General features: G+C 41.2%; 1 protein-coding gene across 1 annotated transcript in view; it reads left to right on the forward strand.

Moving 5' to 3' along the window:
- Hydin (HYDIN axonemal central pair apparatus protein) overlaps positions 1-13,230 on the forward strand; it is a 319,191-nt gene that overhangs the window by 203,841 nt on the left and 102,120 nt on the right. Inside the window, exons 31-36 of the mRNA XM_026399248.2 lie at positions 121-257; positions 494-621; positions 757-948; positions 1,266-1,415; positions 5,146-5,385; positions 10,521-10,668. Of these exons, the coding sequence (XP_026255033.2) occupies positions 121-257; positions 494-621; positions 757-948; positions 1,266-1,415; positions 5,146-5,385; positions 10,521-10,668 (995 nt within the window). The remainder of the gene's footprint in view (positions 1-120; positions 258-493; positions 622-756; positions 949-1,265; positions 1,416-5,145; positions 5,386-10,520; positions 10,669-13,230) is intronic.

Genomic DNA, 13,230 nt, shown 5'->3' on the forward strand with positions numbered 1-13,230 from the left:
CTAGTGGCCTTCAGTTGTTCTCCACTCCGGAAAACAAAATTGTGCACAGGAGGCAGGAGAGACCCTCACACTCTCTTACTTTGAAAGTGTCTGGTAAGGACAGCGTGTTAACTGTTTCAGAGTCCACCTGCCCGAGTACATCCTGGACTTTGGCTACATTGTCATTGGTGAAGTCCGAACCCACATCATCAAGATTACCAACACCAGTCATTTACCAGTGTCCTTCCATGCCGATAAGCGTGTCCTTCATGACACAGGTAACCAGGCCGGGGAGACCCTTTCCTGTTGCACTTTGTCATTTCCAACAAGGACCCCACCTATCTGCCCTCTCCTTCTGGAGCAGCATCTGTGCTTCTGCTGGGATCAGCAGATGGACTGGCTGGGTCACTTTGTGATAGTTGGAGCGGTCCTTCTGCCCCAGAGGGGGTCTCTAGAGCAGTGCCTGTGTGTTGTTTTCCTTTCCCCCAAAGAAATTCTCTTTGTGTTGGTCCAGGCTTCAGTACTCAGCTAGATCGCATTAAAAATCTGCCTTATTGTGAGACGGAAACATTTGAAGTGAGATTTGACCCACAAGGGGCTAATCTTCCTGTGGGAAACAAAGAGGTCCTTCTGCCCATCAAGGTAAGACGGGCCCACCTGACCCTCCGCACTTCCTGCTCTTCTCATCCCTGGGATGATCCAGTTATGGTAGCAAAGCTGGGATTCTCTCCCCACCCCCATGCCACATGGTAAACAGCAACCTTTTGCCTACTCCAGGTGGTTGGAGGGCCAACAGTTCACATCTGTCTCAAAGCCAACGTGACCATCCCAGCTATGACACTGTCTTGTGGAAAAGTGGAGTTTGCCACAGTTCAGTGTGGACAGTGCATAATAGAAACTATTCAGCTTTCCAATCATCTCCAAGTCCCTTGTGAATGGTTTGTCCAGAGCCAGTGTCCTGTAAGCAAGGTAAATGAGTTGTGACCATTGGTCCCCTTTTCTCCATCTCCACTGTAGCCAGATTTGTAATTCTCAGCCCTTCTATTGATCATTTCAGTCTCCTGCTCAAAGACCTTTTATGGTAGCCAGTGTCTGGGCCCTAAGCCCTGTATTGAAGGCTCTATCAGACCGTCAGGTCAAATATTCTATTCATCTTTGCCCTTCTAGAATCTACACATTCTCTGACACCTGGGAGGTACTCGGGAACTGTAGGGTGAGTGAGTGGATAATAGAATGAGTTCATTTTCCATGGAAGATTATCTAATTGTCTAACATTTATAAACCAGCTGGATAAACACATTCCAAAGTATTTAAGAAGGAAACTGCGTGCTGAATTAAAGCCAAAGTCTCGGACCTTTGAAATACAACCCACCTCTGGAGTCTTGGAACCTGGTGAGAGGTCCAATGTGCAGGTGAAATTCATACCAAAAGAAGAGGTGAGTTTGAAAGAAATGTGCCTTCACTGAGATTTTCTGGATCTCTTTGAGCTTTGCTCAGAGTCTGTGCTTGCTTTAGTCTTAAGGGAAACTTTGACCTCACTTTCTGAATAGGGCATTTCAGGTATTCCTGGTTCACATAGGAGCTGAATGGCCTGGTGTTCTGGAATTGGCAGATTTTTTTTTATTACTATTATCTATTTATTATAATTTGATATACACAATGGCAGAATGAAATTCATTTCTTATTACACATATAGAACACAATTTTCCAAGTCACTGTACACGAAGTATTTTCACACCATTCGTGTCTTCTTACATGTACTTAGGGTAATGATGTCTAACTCATTCCACCATCATTTCTACCCGCTTTCCCCCCCTCTTTCTCTCTCCCCTTTGCCCTATCTAAAGTGCCTCAATTCCTCCCATGCTCCCCCTGCATCGCCATTATGAGTTGGCATCCTCATTTCAAAGAAAATGTTCAGCCTTTGGTTTTTTGGGATTGGCTAACTTCACTTAGCATTGTATTCTCCAACTCCATCCATTTACCTAAAAATGCCATGATTTTATTCTCTTTTAATCCTGAGTAATGTTCCATGGTGTATATATACCAAAGTTTCTCTATTATCTACTGAAGGGCATCTGTGTTGGTTCCACAACTTAGCTATTGTGAATGGTGCTGCTATAAATATTGATATGGCTGTGTCCCTGTAGTATGCTGTTTTTAAGTCCTTTGGGTTTAAGCCAAGGAGTGAGATAGCTGGGTCAAATGGTGGTTCCATTCCAAGTTTCCTAAGGAATCTCCACACTGCTTCTGGAATTGGCAGATCTAACCAACACATCAACTTTTATCAGCAGGCCTGGCTAGTGGATTTCTGCCCTTATAGGCTGTGAATCTTTGAGCCAATCACTGAGCCTTACTAAGCCTCAGTTTGTGTATAGACAAAATAAAAAATAGTATTATCATATATATCCAAAAATTCTTTATTGCTGCTGGACACTGTGGCACATAATCCCAGTGACTCGGGAGGCTGAGGCAGGAGAATTGTAAGTTTGAGGTCAGCCTCAGCAACTTAATGAGGTTCTTAACAATTAAATGAGACCGTATCTTAAAGCAAAAAATAAAAAGAGCTGGGAATGTAGCTCAGTGGTTTAAAAAAAAAAAACTCATTACAATTTTGAAATTCAGTAAGCTCCAAAAAGCAAGGTGGGGATGTGGTTTCATTAGTTATATATCAAAACTTACTTTGGAAAAAAAAAACTCATCTGACAAAAGACTATTTTGATTTTATTTGATTTTTCCCATTTAGTTTTCAGAGTCAAACATTGCAACTGCAGAAATGTTACTGTTTGATTACAGAAGTCCTTCCTGGCACTCTTCTGAGGGCACTGGGTGACACAGTGCACTATGCACTGCATTTAACTTTTTAAAAGCTGAACTTGAAAGCATCTGGCCCCTGGGGTTCCCAATAAGTTATTACTGACCTGCAACAGCCACCTCTTAGGGTCAATTCAAAGATTAACAGATTGAATAAAATAGCCATCATACTGCTGTATATCCAGTTGTTAGAGTTTAGATGAGGTTTCCCCCAAAAGCTCACATATGAGACAGTGCAAGAAGGTTTGGAGGATAAATGGCTGGGTCATAGACTTAACCTAATCAGAGGATCAATCCCTGATGGGATTAACTGGGTGGTGGCTGGCTGTGGGTCGGGTGTGGCTAGAGGAAGTGGTTCATTGGGGGCATGGCTCTAGGGTATATATTTTGTATCTGGAGAGTGGAGCCAGTCTCTCTCTCTCTCTCTCTCTGCTTCCTGATCATCATGTGAGCTGCTTCCCTCTGCCACACTCTTTCTCCATGATGTTCAGCCTCACCTTGAGCCCCAAGGAATGGAATCTGCTGTCTGTGGATTGAGACCTCTGAAACCGTGAGATCCTGAATAAATTTTACCTCCTCTACAATTGTTCCAGTCAAGTCTTATAGTTACAGCAACAAAAAAAAGCTGACTAAAGCAACAGTAAAAGTCTCCACAACTATAAAGTCTTACCATCAGTAGACATGATAGGAAGAACTTCCTGGTGAACAGTCTCCCTGAGCCTCACAAACATTTGCTTTATAAAGACCATCAGCATGAAACTACTCCTAACCAAGAATAAAGAAAAATAATAAAACCCTAAAACCAGAAATATTCTCAAGAAGTTACACCAGAAAGACTTATTTAAAGCCTAAGGCATTTGAGAGATGTTTTCCTCTATTCTATTCTTTTCAAAGACAAATCAGTGTGAACACCTAAGTGAACTCCCATTTTCCTGGTAGTGGCTTTAAGGAAATGCTTAATAATGTATAGTGAGAAAGAAGAAAAGGATGTGACTTCATATTTCACTCTAAAATGAGGCCCATATTCCTACCATTATCAAAATCTTCCTAACCTTTTTAGAAAATAATGAATAATATGCTTATTATTCCTAGGGAGTCTTAAAACTGTAAATGGATTTACTCAAGATTTGGGAGATTTTTTTCTCATTACCAAATGAGGGATATGTCAGTAAATGTTTTTAAAAAATAGATTTGTTTAGGCATTTTCATAAATATTGAATTGGAATTGGTCAAAGTTAATCAAATATTTCTATCAATTGGGAGACCTGGCTGGGTGTAGTCAAGGAATCAGTTTGCCTTGAAACCAGCATAATCCACATCTACATCTTCATCACTACTAAAAGCACAGAGAAATCATTTGGTATCCACACTAGCAACTCTGTGGCATGATACCATGTATTCAGAATACTCCATGTTAGGAAGTGAATGAAAGATTGTCCAAAACTGCAATTAAAATATGGAAGTTTGGGGCATAAGGTGCTAAGTCCATAACTACATAGAAAACCCCCTTAGCCAACAACTGGATTTTTCCCCCAATTTATAGATAAGTACATACATATTCCTTCCATCTCATGTCTGCCCGGTAAGCTAACATAGTTAAGTGTTCTTCACATTGTGAAGCCACTCACAGCCCCACACCCAACCCATGAGCCCAGATATATCAGAATGTCCTGTTATCTGTTTTAAATGCAGAATCTTCAGCCCAGCTCACCCGCCATGGAGCCAGGATCTTTAGGGATGGGCCTATGAATCTGAATTGTTAATAATGTAATAAGATTAGGAACTATTGAATGGAAAGTAGATTTCTGTGCTATTTTGAGAAAATGTGAGTAGGTATGTATCACTGTCACCTGGCATCTGATTGTAATTCTACCAGACGGACTGAGTGCCATAGCTCTGCCATTCCACCAAATTCTGGGGTGAACTACAAAGTACACACTTGAGAATCATCCCTCCCTAGGAGCAAGGGTCCTGGGATGCTTATACGGGACTTCTGAGAATCACTGCTAGTGGCACGCTCCCAGCAGGTGTTACTTCCATGCCAGGCAGGGTCCACAAAATGAGAGCCTTCGGGCCCAGAGGCGAAAATGGTGGCAAGTGCAAGTCTGAGCACCTAGGAAGTTCTGAGGGAAATGAGGATAACTCTCAGAGGGCCTGCTACAAGTGGTGAAGTTCTCAGTGCTGTGCCTGGCAGGCTAGATACGCAACATATAAATACCCAGTGATATAAATGCCACTTTATAAGAAAATTTCTAAATAGGATAAGTTTTGTCCCCTTAGCAGTTTTTCAGTTTTACATAACATATAACAGATTTTAAAAAATCAGATGTTTGTTTTGTTTTTGTTTTGCAGAAATTCTACAGCCAAACCCAATTGTTCCATATTGGTCAGAGCCCTCAGAAGCTCTCGTTGCTGACATCTGGGCAGGGTCTGGAGCCACGCCTGGAATTTAGTCCTTCTGTTCTGGAACTGGGACCACTTCTGCCTTATACCTCTGGAGATGAGGCTGAGGTGATAGTCAAGAATCCCTGCAGCTTTCCAATTGAGTTTTACTCCTTAGAATTTGACCAGCAATATCTCTTTGAAGAAAAGGTAAGTACAGGCCACAACCAAACTCAATTTCCCGGCACATGCTGGGCCCTGCCGTGTACTGTGTTCTCTCTGTGTGGAATAACTTCCTCCTGATCTTTCCCCTCTCATTCCCTTGAAGCCTTTCTTGTCAATTTAGTCATCACTTTGCTGTGGCCTTTCCTGACCTGTTTCCCTTGCCTGATCAGAATTCATTGTTTCTTTGTGATTCCAATATACATTTTTTAAAAATAATTGAAAAACTAATGCATATTAATTGTTCAGATTCAAACAGTAAAAAAATTATATACAAAAACTTTCCTGTGTCAGTATATTTGAAGTGAGTTACTTGTAGGCAACCTGTATTGAAGATGTTTTATTTTTTTTTGCAATATTAAATTTTATTTTATTTTTTTTCCTTTTTTAAAATTTTTATTGTTGGTTGTTCAAAACATTACATAGTTCTTGACATATCATATTTCACACATATGATTCAAGTGGGTTATGTACTCCCATTTTTACCCCGTATACAGATTGCAGAATCACATCAGTTACACTTCCACTGTTTTACATATTGCCATACTAGTGTCTGTTGTATTCTGCTGCCTTTCCTATCCTCTATTATCCCCCCTCCCCTCCCCTCCCTCCCATCTTCTCTCTCTACCCCATCTACTGTAATTCATTTCTCCCCCTTGTTTTTTTCCCTTTCCCCTCACTTCCTCTTGTTTGTAATTTTGTATAACAATGAGAGTCTCCTTCCATTTCCATGCAATTACCCTTCTCTCTCCCTTTCCCTCCCACCTCTCTCCCTGTTTAATGTTAATCTTCTTCTCATGCTCTTCCTCCCTACTCTGTTCTTAGTTGCTCTCCTTATATCAAAGAAGACATTTGGCATTTGTTTTTTAGGGATTGGCTAGCTTCACTTAGCATAATCTACTCTAATGTCATCCATTTCCCTGCAAATTCCATAATTTTGTCATTTTTTAATGCAGAGTAATACTCCATTGTGTATAAATGCCACATTTAATTATATATATAATTATATATATAATGCCACAATTAATAACCTAGACTTAATTGACATATATAGAATATACCACCCAACATCAAGCAGTTACACTTTTTTCTCAGCAGCACATGGATCCTTCTCAAAAGTAGATCATATATTATGTCACAGGGCAACTCTTAGAAATTATAAAGGAGTAGAGATAATACCATGTATCCTATCTGATCATAATGGAATGAAACTGGAAATCAACGATAAAAGAAGGAAGGAAAAATCATGCACCACTTGGAGAATGAACAATAGGTTACTGAATGATCAATGGGTTATAGAAGACATCAAGGAGGAAATTAAAAAATTCTTAGAGATAAAGGAAAACACAGACACAACATATCAGAATCTATGGGACACAATGAAAGCAGTTCTAAGAGGAAAATTCATTGCTTGGAGTTCATTCCTTAAATAAAGAAAAAACCAACAAATAAATTATCTCACACTTCATCTCAAAATCCTAGAAAAAGAAGAGCAAAACAACAGCAAAAGAAGTAGAAGGCTTGAAGATGTTTTAAAAGTATATTCTGCCATCTCTGTCTTTAGTTGGTTTATTTAGTCCATTTACATTTAATGTGATTATTGATATCTTAGAGCTTAAGACTGCCCTTTTGATTTGGGTTTTTTTTGTTGTTGTTGTTGTTCTATGTTTACTTTTTCCTGCCTTCCTATCAGTAAAATTTCATTTTTATTTACCTGGAGTGTTTTTGGGTGTATCTCTTTATGTAACTTCTTTAGTTGTTGTTCTACATTCATACATATGTGTGTATACATATATATGTTGTTGTACATATTACTATATATATAATATATATATATAATATATGTGGCTTATAACCAACTGGTATTGACATTTTATCAGTCTAAATTATACTAGAAACTTTTTCTCCCTTTATCTCTCCCTTTACCCTTCTTACATTTTAATATGACTATCTTAAATATTTCCTTATATCAGACAGCACTATCATTTTTGTTTCAACTCTCAAACATAAATTAGAAAAATTCAAAGGAGAAGAAAATGTATTCATCTTTGTACTCTTTCCATTGTTCTTTCTTTTTTCTCTCCTGGTATTTCAAGATTTCTTCTTTCTTCATATCCTTTCCATTTAGAGACCCACCTTTAGCTATTATTTTAATGTAGTATGCTGGTAAAATAAAAAATTCTTAGTTTTCCTTCATCTAAAAATGTCTTGATTTTCCCCTTGTTCTTGAAGGATTTTTTTCCCACAGGATATAGATTTCTGCAACAACGGTTCTGCCAGTCCTTGAAAAATATGCCAGTTCCTCCTGGCCTGGTCTAATGAGAAATCCAACGTCCTTTGAATTGTTTTCTCTCTCCATGGATAAATGTGTGTATGCATATGCATTTGTGTGTGTGTATGTGTGTGTGTGTGTGTAAAGTGTTGTCTCTCATTGCCTTCAAGAAATTTTCTGTGCCTTAATTTATAGAAATCGGACTGTAATGTGTCTTGGCATATATTTCTTTTGGTTTATTTAGTTTGGGACTTGTATATTTTCTTGAATCTGTAGATTCTTACTTTCCCAGTTTGGAAATTTTAGCCATTACTTCTCGCCAGCTGCCCGCACTGACAAGATGATCTGGGTTCAAAGGAGCTGGCTGCAATATTAAACTAAGAAAACGGCAAAAAAAAAAAAAAAATCACACAACACAAAAGTAGTTTTCATGTCGAGGGTAGGACGGCTCTGCCACCTTAAGGGTCAACTGGAAAAGAGAGCATCCATCCAGAATCTCTTTATTTTTATAGGGAGGGCACACACAAAGAAACTTTGATGGAATGTTCTTCACCAAATAAGGCAGGGGATAAGGTTTCAAAGGTGGAGTCTTGCTAAGTGATGTCTTATGGTCAGCAGATTGACTGACATCTTGGCAAGTCACACCCATCTCAGGTGCTGTATGGGATCACAGGCAGAGCGAGAGGAAAGGTGTACATACGTCACGCAGCCCAATCAGCATGCAATGCCAGACCTGTCCCTCATATAGCTACAATGCGTGTAACTCACACACACAGCCCATGAATGGCTCACAATTACTTATTTGAGTACTTTTTCAGCCCTACCCTCCTTCTACTCTCCTTCCAGGACTTCTGCAGTACTAATGTCTGGTCTTTTGTTAGAGGTCACAGTTGAAGCTCAGTTTGATTGTAAACAGCACCCTTAGCTCACATTTTCTTCACATGAGTATCTTAAACGTGCTACTACATCATTTGCTGGTAAGATGTGACTGCACATGAAGTCTGATACTGTACTAGTTATCTTTTGCTGTATGTTACATTAGCCTAAAACTCAGAAACTTAAGACAATAAGCATTTGTTATCTCATGATATCAGTGGGTCAGTATTTGGAGATGGCTTAGTTTCCTCTAGACCCTCCCCCACTCAGCCTTTGAATCTTCTGTCTGCCTTGTTGCCAATGTTTACACCCTGCCTAATGCGCATTCTGCCCCCAGGAGTGTTCTCAGAAACAGAATCTGCCCCTCTAGAAGGGAATCTTTTCATTAGATATTTATGAGATCCTCAGCGGCTTAGGTGGGCACAGCACCCTCTGTGGTGCTTCAGGTTCCATGGAAAGCACAATCTAAGACTCTGAGATTTACCTTTGGAAGATGTATTAGATGCACTCTCAGGAGCAACACCTATTCAGGGAGAATAGAAACCAGAATGGACAGACAGGGACGATGAGCAATGAGGAGACTGCAGTAGAGAACTTAGATCTAACTAACTGCACAAGGAGCTCTGGAGCTGGGTTAGCCCTTCCACAGTACCCAGCAAATGCAAGTTGGCCACCTTCGAACCCCAATGTCCACCAGTCTGGTATGTTCCTTCCCTTTCCCACTAAAAAAATGCCACCTCTGTCCTATATAAATTTCTAATATGGATGGATCTACACTGAGCTCTTTCTTCATTCTCATTGCTCACTTTTCATCCCCAACATAGTACCACTCTGTCTTTTACTGTAGCTTTATAATAAGTTCTGGTGCCAGGCAGGGCAAGCCTTGCCTTTATTCTTCTTCACCAGTGTTCAAACTTTTCTCGGTCCTTTGTTCTTCTATAAAAATTTTAGAATGAACTTATTATCAGGGGCTTTCAAACAAGTAAAAATGATGATCTTAGAGAAGGGTTACATAACAAAACAAACTCACACACCAATAAATCAGGTAGGAGAGGAAGTACATGTTTTTTAACTTCATTTTACTGTGTTTTAAACATATACATATGTCTTTTCCTTCTCAAAGATTTGTAAGGAAAAAAACAGGCTCTCCAATTAAATTTTAATTTTAAATAAATAACAAATGTTTTTTTCAAAGTATAAGAATAATCAAATATCACATAGAATATATTTACACTAAAGGAAAGTATTTGTGGTTTATCTGAAACATAACTTTAACTGGGCATCATGCGTTTTATCTGGCAGCCATAATACATATTCATTCATTCTCTCTCTCTCTCTCTCTCTCTCTCTCTCTCTCTCTCTCTCACACACACACACACACACACACACACACACACACACACACCATTTAATACCATTTTACCTTATTTCCCCTGGATCCTCTATTTATGAGAACTCTAGTGTAGTATGCGCCATGCGCCACATAAGGTCATTTTGGACAGCAGTCTCCTAAGGTTGTATTGCCTAATGATATCTTAGTTTGTGAGTCCACTGTATGGTATTGGTAAAACAAAATCCCCTAACATATTTCTCATGTCTTATTCTTAAGCAGTGGATGACATTTTTTTTAATGAATGTGTCCCTCAAAGTGGATACTAGATTTCTGTACATTTGTCATTGGAAAAAAAAAAAAAAGTAAAACAGTATACATTATTTTCAAAGCAAAAAGAAAATTCTTTGCCAGGTGAGAAATGTCCAGGCAGACATGGAGCAAAATAAGGATCTTGAACCCCCATAAGTTCAGGGTTCAGCCCTACTTTTTAGATCTCTCAAAAGCACTCCCCACCCCCGTGAAATCCAGGAAATATTTCTACAAATTTCAAGCCTCAGGTTGGAGCAGAGTTTTCACAAGATCAAAGAACAAAAAGAAAACTTCAGTATGACCAACAGCAGTTCCCGTTCTCCCCTTGAGCAGATCTTGCGACAACTGAAGGGCTATGATTCCTACAACACCCTGCTGCTGCCTCCCCGCAGTCCTGGGGAGAAGCTGCCCCCAGAACTGTATGAATACTTTAAGGAGGTGAAGAAGTCAAAGGAAGAGCAGATGAAGGCACAGGAGAATGGTGAGCACTTACCAGGCGAACCCTTGGCCCCAGCCACTGCCCTGACCCTTCTGAATTACCCCTGAATTTCTCCGTAATTACCAACCAATTACAGAGTACCTGCCCAATGCCAGGTTCCTTCTGTAACAGGACCCTTCCAAAATGGGTCCTGTTATCCCCAGGTCATGGATACAAAGACTGGGGCAAATTCTTTTCTCACTAGAGTTCAGTGTGGTATTGAGATTTAAAAAGAGCTAATAGAAAGGCTGAGGCTGTGGCTCAGTGGTCGCACACTTGCCTCGCCTGTGTGAGGCACTGGGTTCATTTCTCAGCACCGCAAATAAATAAATAAATAAAGTCTATCAACAGCTAAGTACACACACACACACACACACACGCGAGCTAATAGAGATAGAAGAAGATTTGCTAGACATTCCACTCAAGGCTTTACACCTACAGAAGAAGACTAAAGAACAGAAAGTCTAAGTTTTAAGTGGCAGAACCAGTCCCATCTTTTTGACTCGCAGAGTCCATAACTGATAGCAACTTCACTGCCCCCTAGGGGTATTTATTGGTAATGCAAAGTAATGCGTTGCATAAGGTAGACATTCGTTCCCTAAAAGAGGTAGCAGGGAAATTCATACAAGAAATTTCATACAGCAAGCCCATCCCTGTGCTTAAAAGCCAACTCTAGAGCTGGTCTGCTCTCTTAATAATTTTGTCCTTTCTGGCCCAGCACCCCTGAGTCATCCCATCATCTGCTCTGGTCCTCTCATGTACTCAAGCAGAAAATCCCCTCGCTGGCTTGTAGGACTGTGGCTGATGATGTGTGGCCCCTGCCCTTCCTACTTCTCTGGTCCTCATCCTGGAAATGTCCCCAGCCTGTTCTAACCTGCTATCTTTCATGTAACAGCCATCACATGGGTAGTTATTTTCTTCTTACCCTCATACCACCTCCTCTAGATAAGAAACCCTTATATGAGCCAGGCGTGGTGGCAGGAGGCTGAGGCAGGAAGATCTTGAGTTCAAAGCCAGCCTCAGCAAAAGTGAGGCCCTAAGCAACTCAGTGAGACCCTAGCTCTAAATAAAATATGAAAGAGGGCTGGGGATGTGGCTCAGTGGTTAAGTGCTTCTGGGTTCAATCCCTGGTGCCAAAAATAAAAAGAAGCACCCATATAAACCCATGGCATGAAGCGGCAGCCATTACCCTATGGCACCCAACAAATTTGTGCTGTTTGAGGGAATGAGCTGTCCTCTGGCCTGCCTCGTGGTCCCTCAGGAAAGCAAGGCTAGTAAGTGCTCATGTGGCCGAGAAGAGGGCTGGCCCAGCCAGTCATGTTGTTTGAGCACTGTGGTCATTTGCTAGAGCTACCCTAAGTAATGCCAGCCGGGTGGCTTAGCCAACAGGAATTGACTTTCTCACGATCCTGGAGGCTAGAAGTCCAGGGTCAAGGTATCAGTAGTTTGGGTTTCAATAGTTTCCTCCTGTCCTCCCACTGTGGGTTTTTGAGTCCTAATGTCCTCTTCTTTGGCTGACACCAGTGGACCAGGGCCCACCCGTACGACCTTGTTCTGCCTTAATTGCCTGTCTGAAGGCCTTATCTTCAAATACAGCCACATTCTGAGGAGTTGGGGCTGAGGAGTTAGGACTTCAGCATATGACTCTGAAGGCACCCATAACAGGCACCCTCCATGCTGCAAACACTGAGTTGAAATGCTAGAGGAGAAAAATCAGAGTGAACAGCCCCTGACTTTGACAGCTCACAGTCAGGAAGGGGACAGAAGGAAAGAGTTAAAGGGACTGTCCCACGGCCTGAGGCAGAAGGCTACAAGGGGCTGCCATGTACAAAGGACGTCATGAGGGCAGAGAAGGACCTTGTTGTTTTCATGGTCTCTGAAGACCACAGTTACAGGTGCAGTTTTCCATTTAGCCCAGGGGAAAGTGGTCTGGAGTTAAGGCTGAGGAGTGCGTCGTGACTCCGGGAAGGGGCCCTCTCTGCGCTTCTCCCAGCATCCGTTCACTGTGCACTCTGCTGTAGACCGTCCTTGTCTGCTTCCCGGGCCCCTCCAGGGAGGGCCATCTGCCTCATTCACAAGAAGCCTGAGGCTCAACTCTCAGCTCTAAACAAAGACGATATCTTGCCCCAGGTGAAGGGACCCACCTTTATACAATCCTAGCCCCACAGAGACACTGTGAACCAGGCACAGAGGAGGGTGCTGGTCTGACAAAATGGCAGGTGTGCTTAATAGTGACATGGGAAATGCACATGAGAAGTTAGGGGGAGAAAGCGGGCTACGGACTGGAATGTACCATTTGATCTCAAGTAGAGTTCTGAAAAATTAAGAATTCAAAATCCGAGAGGCTGCAGCCCTCCTGTGCTGGTATTATAAGACTCAGCTAGGATTCCTGTCACCATTTCTTTGTCTCTCCCAGTATCTTTATAGGGCTAAACTTTATAACTTTTGACTCTTCTGGATTTTCCAAATTTTCTGAGCAAGTGTATAATTTGGGTATCTCAACAAATGTTAAAATATAGAAACCCTATGCATAGAGAAGCTTCACAGTCCAGGGTGATGGTGGCC

The sequence above is a fragment of the Urocitellus parryii genome, chromosome 15 (assembly GCF_045843805.1).
Source record: "Urocitellus parryii isolate mUroPar1 chromosome 15, mUroPar1.hap1, whole genome shotgun sequence".
In the NCBI taxonomy this organism is placed as follows: Eukaryota; Metazoa; Chordata; class Mammalia; order Rodentia; family Sciuridae; genus Urocitellus; species Urocitellus parryii.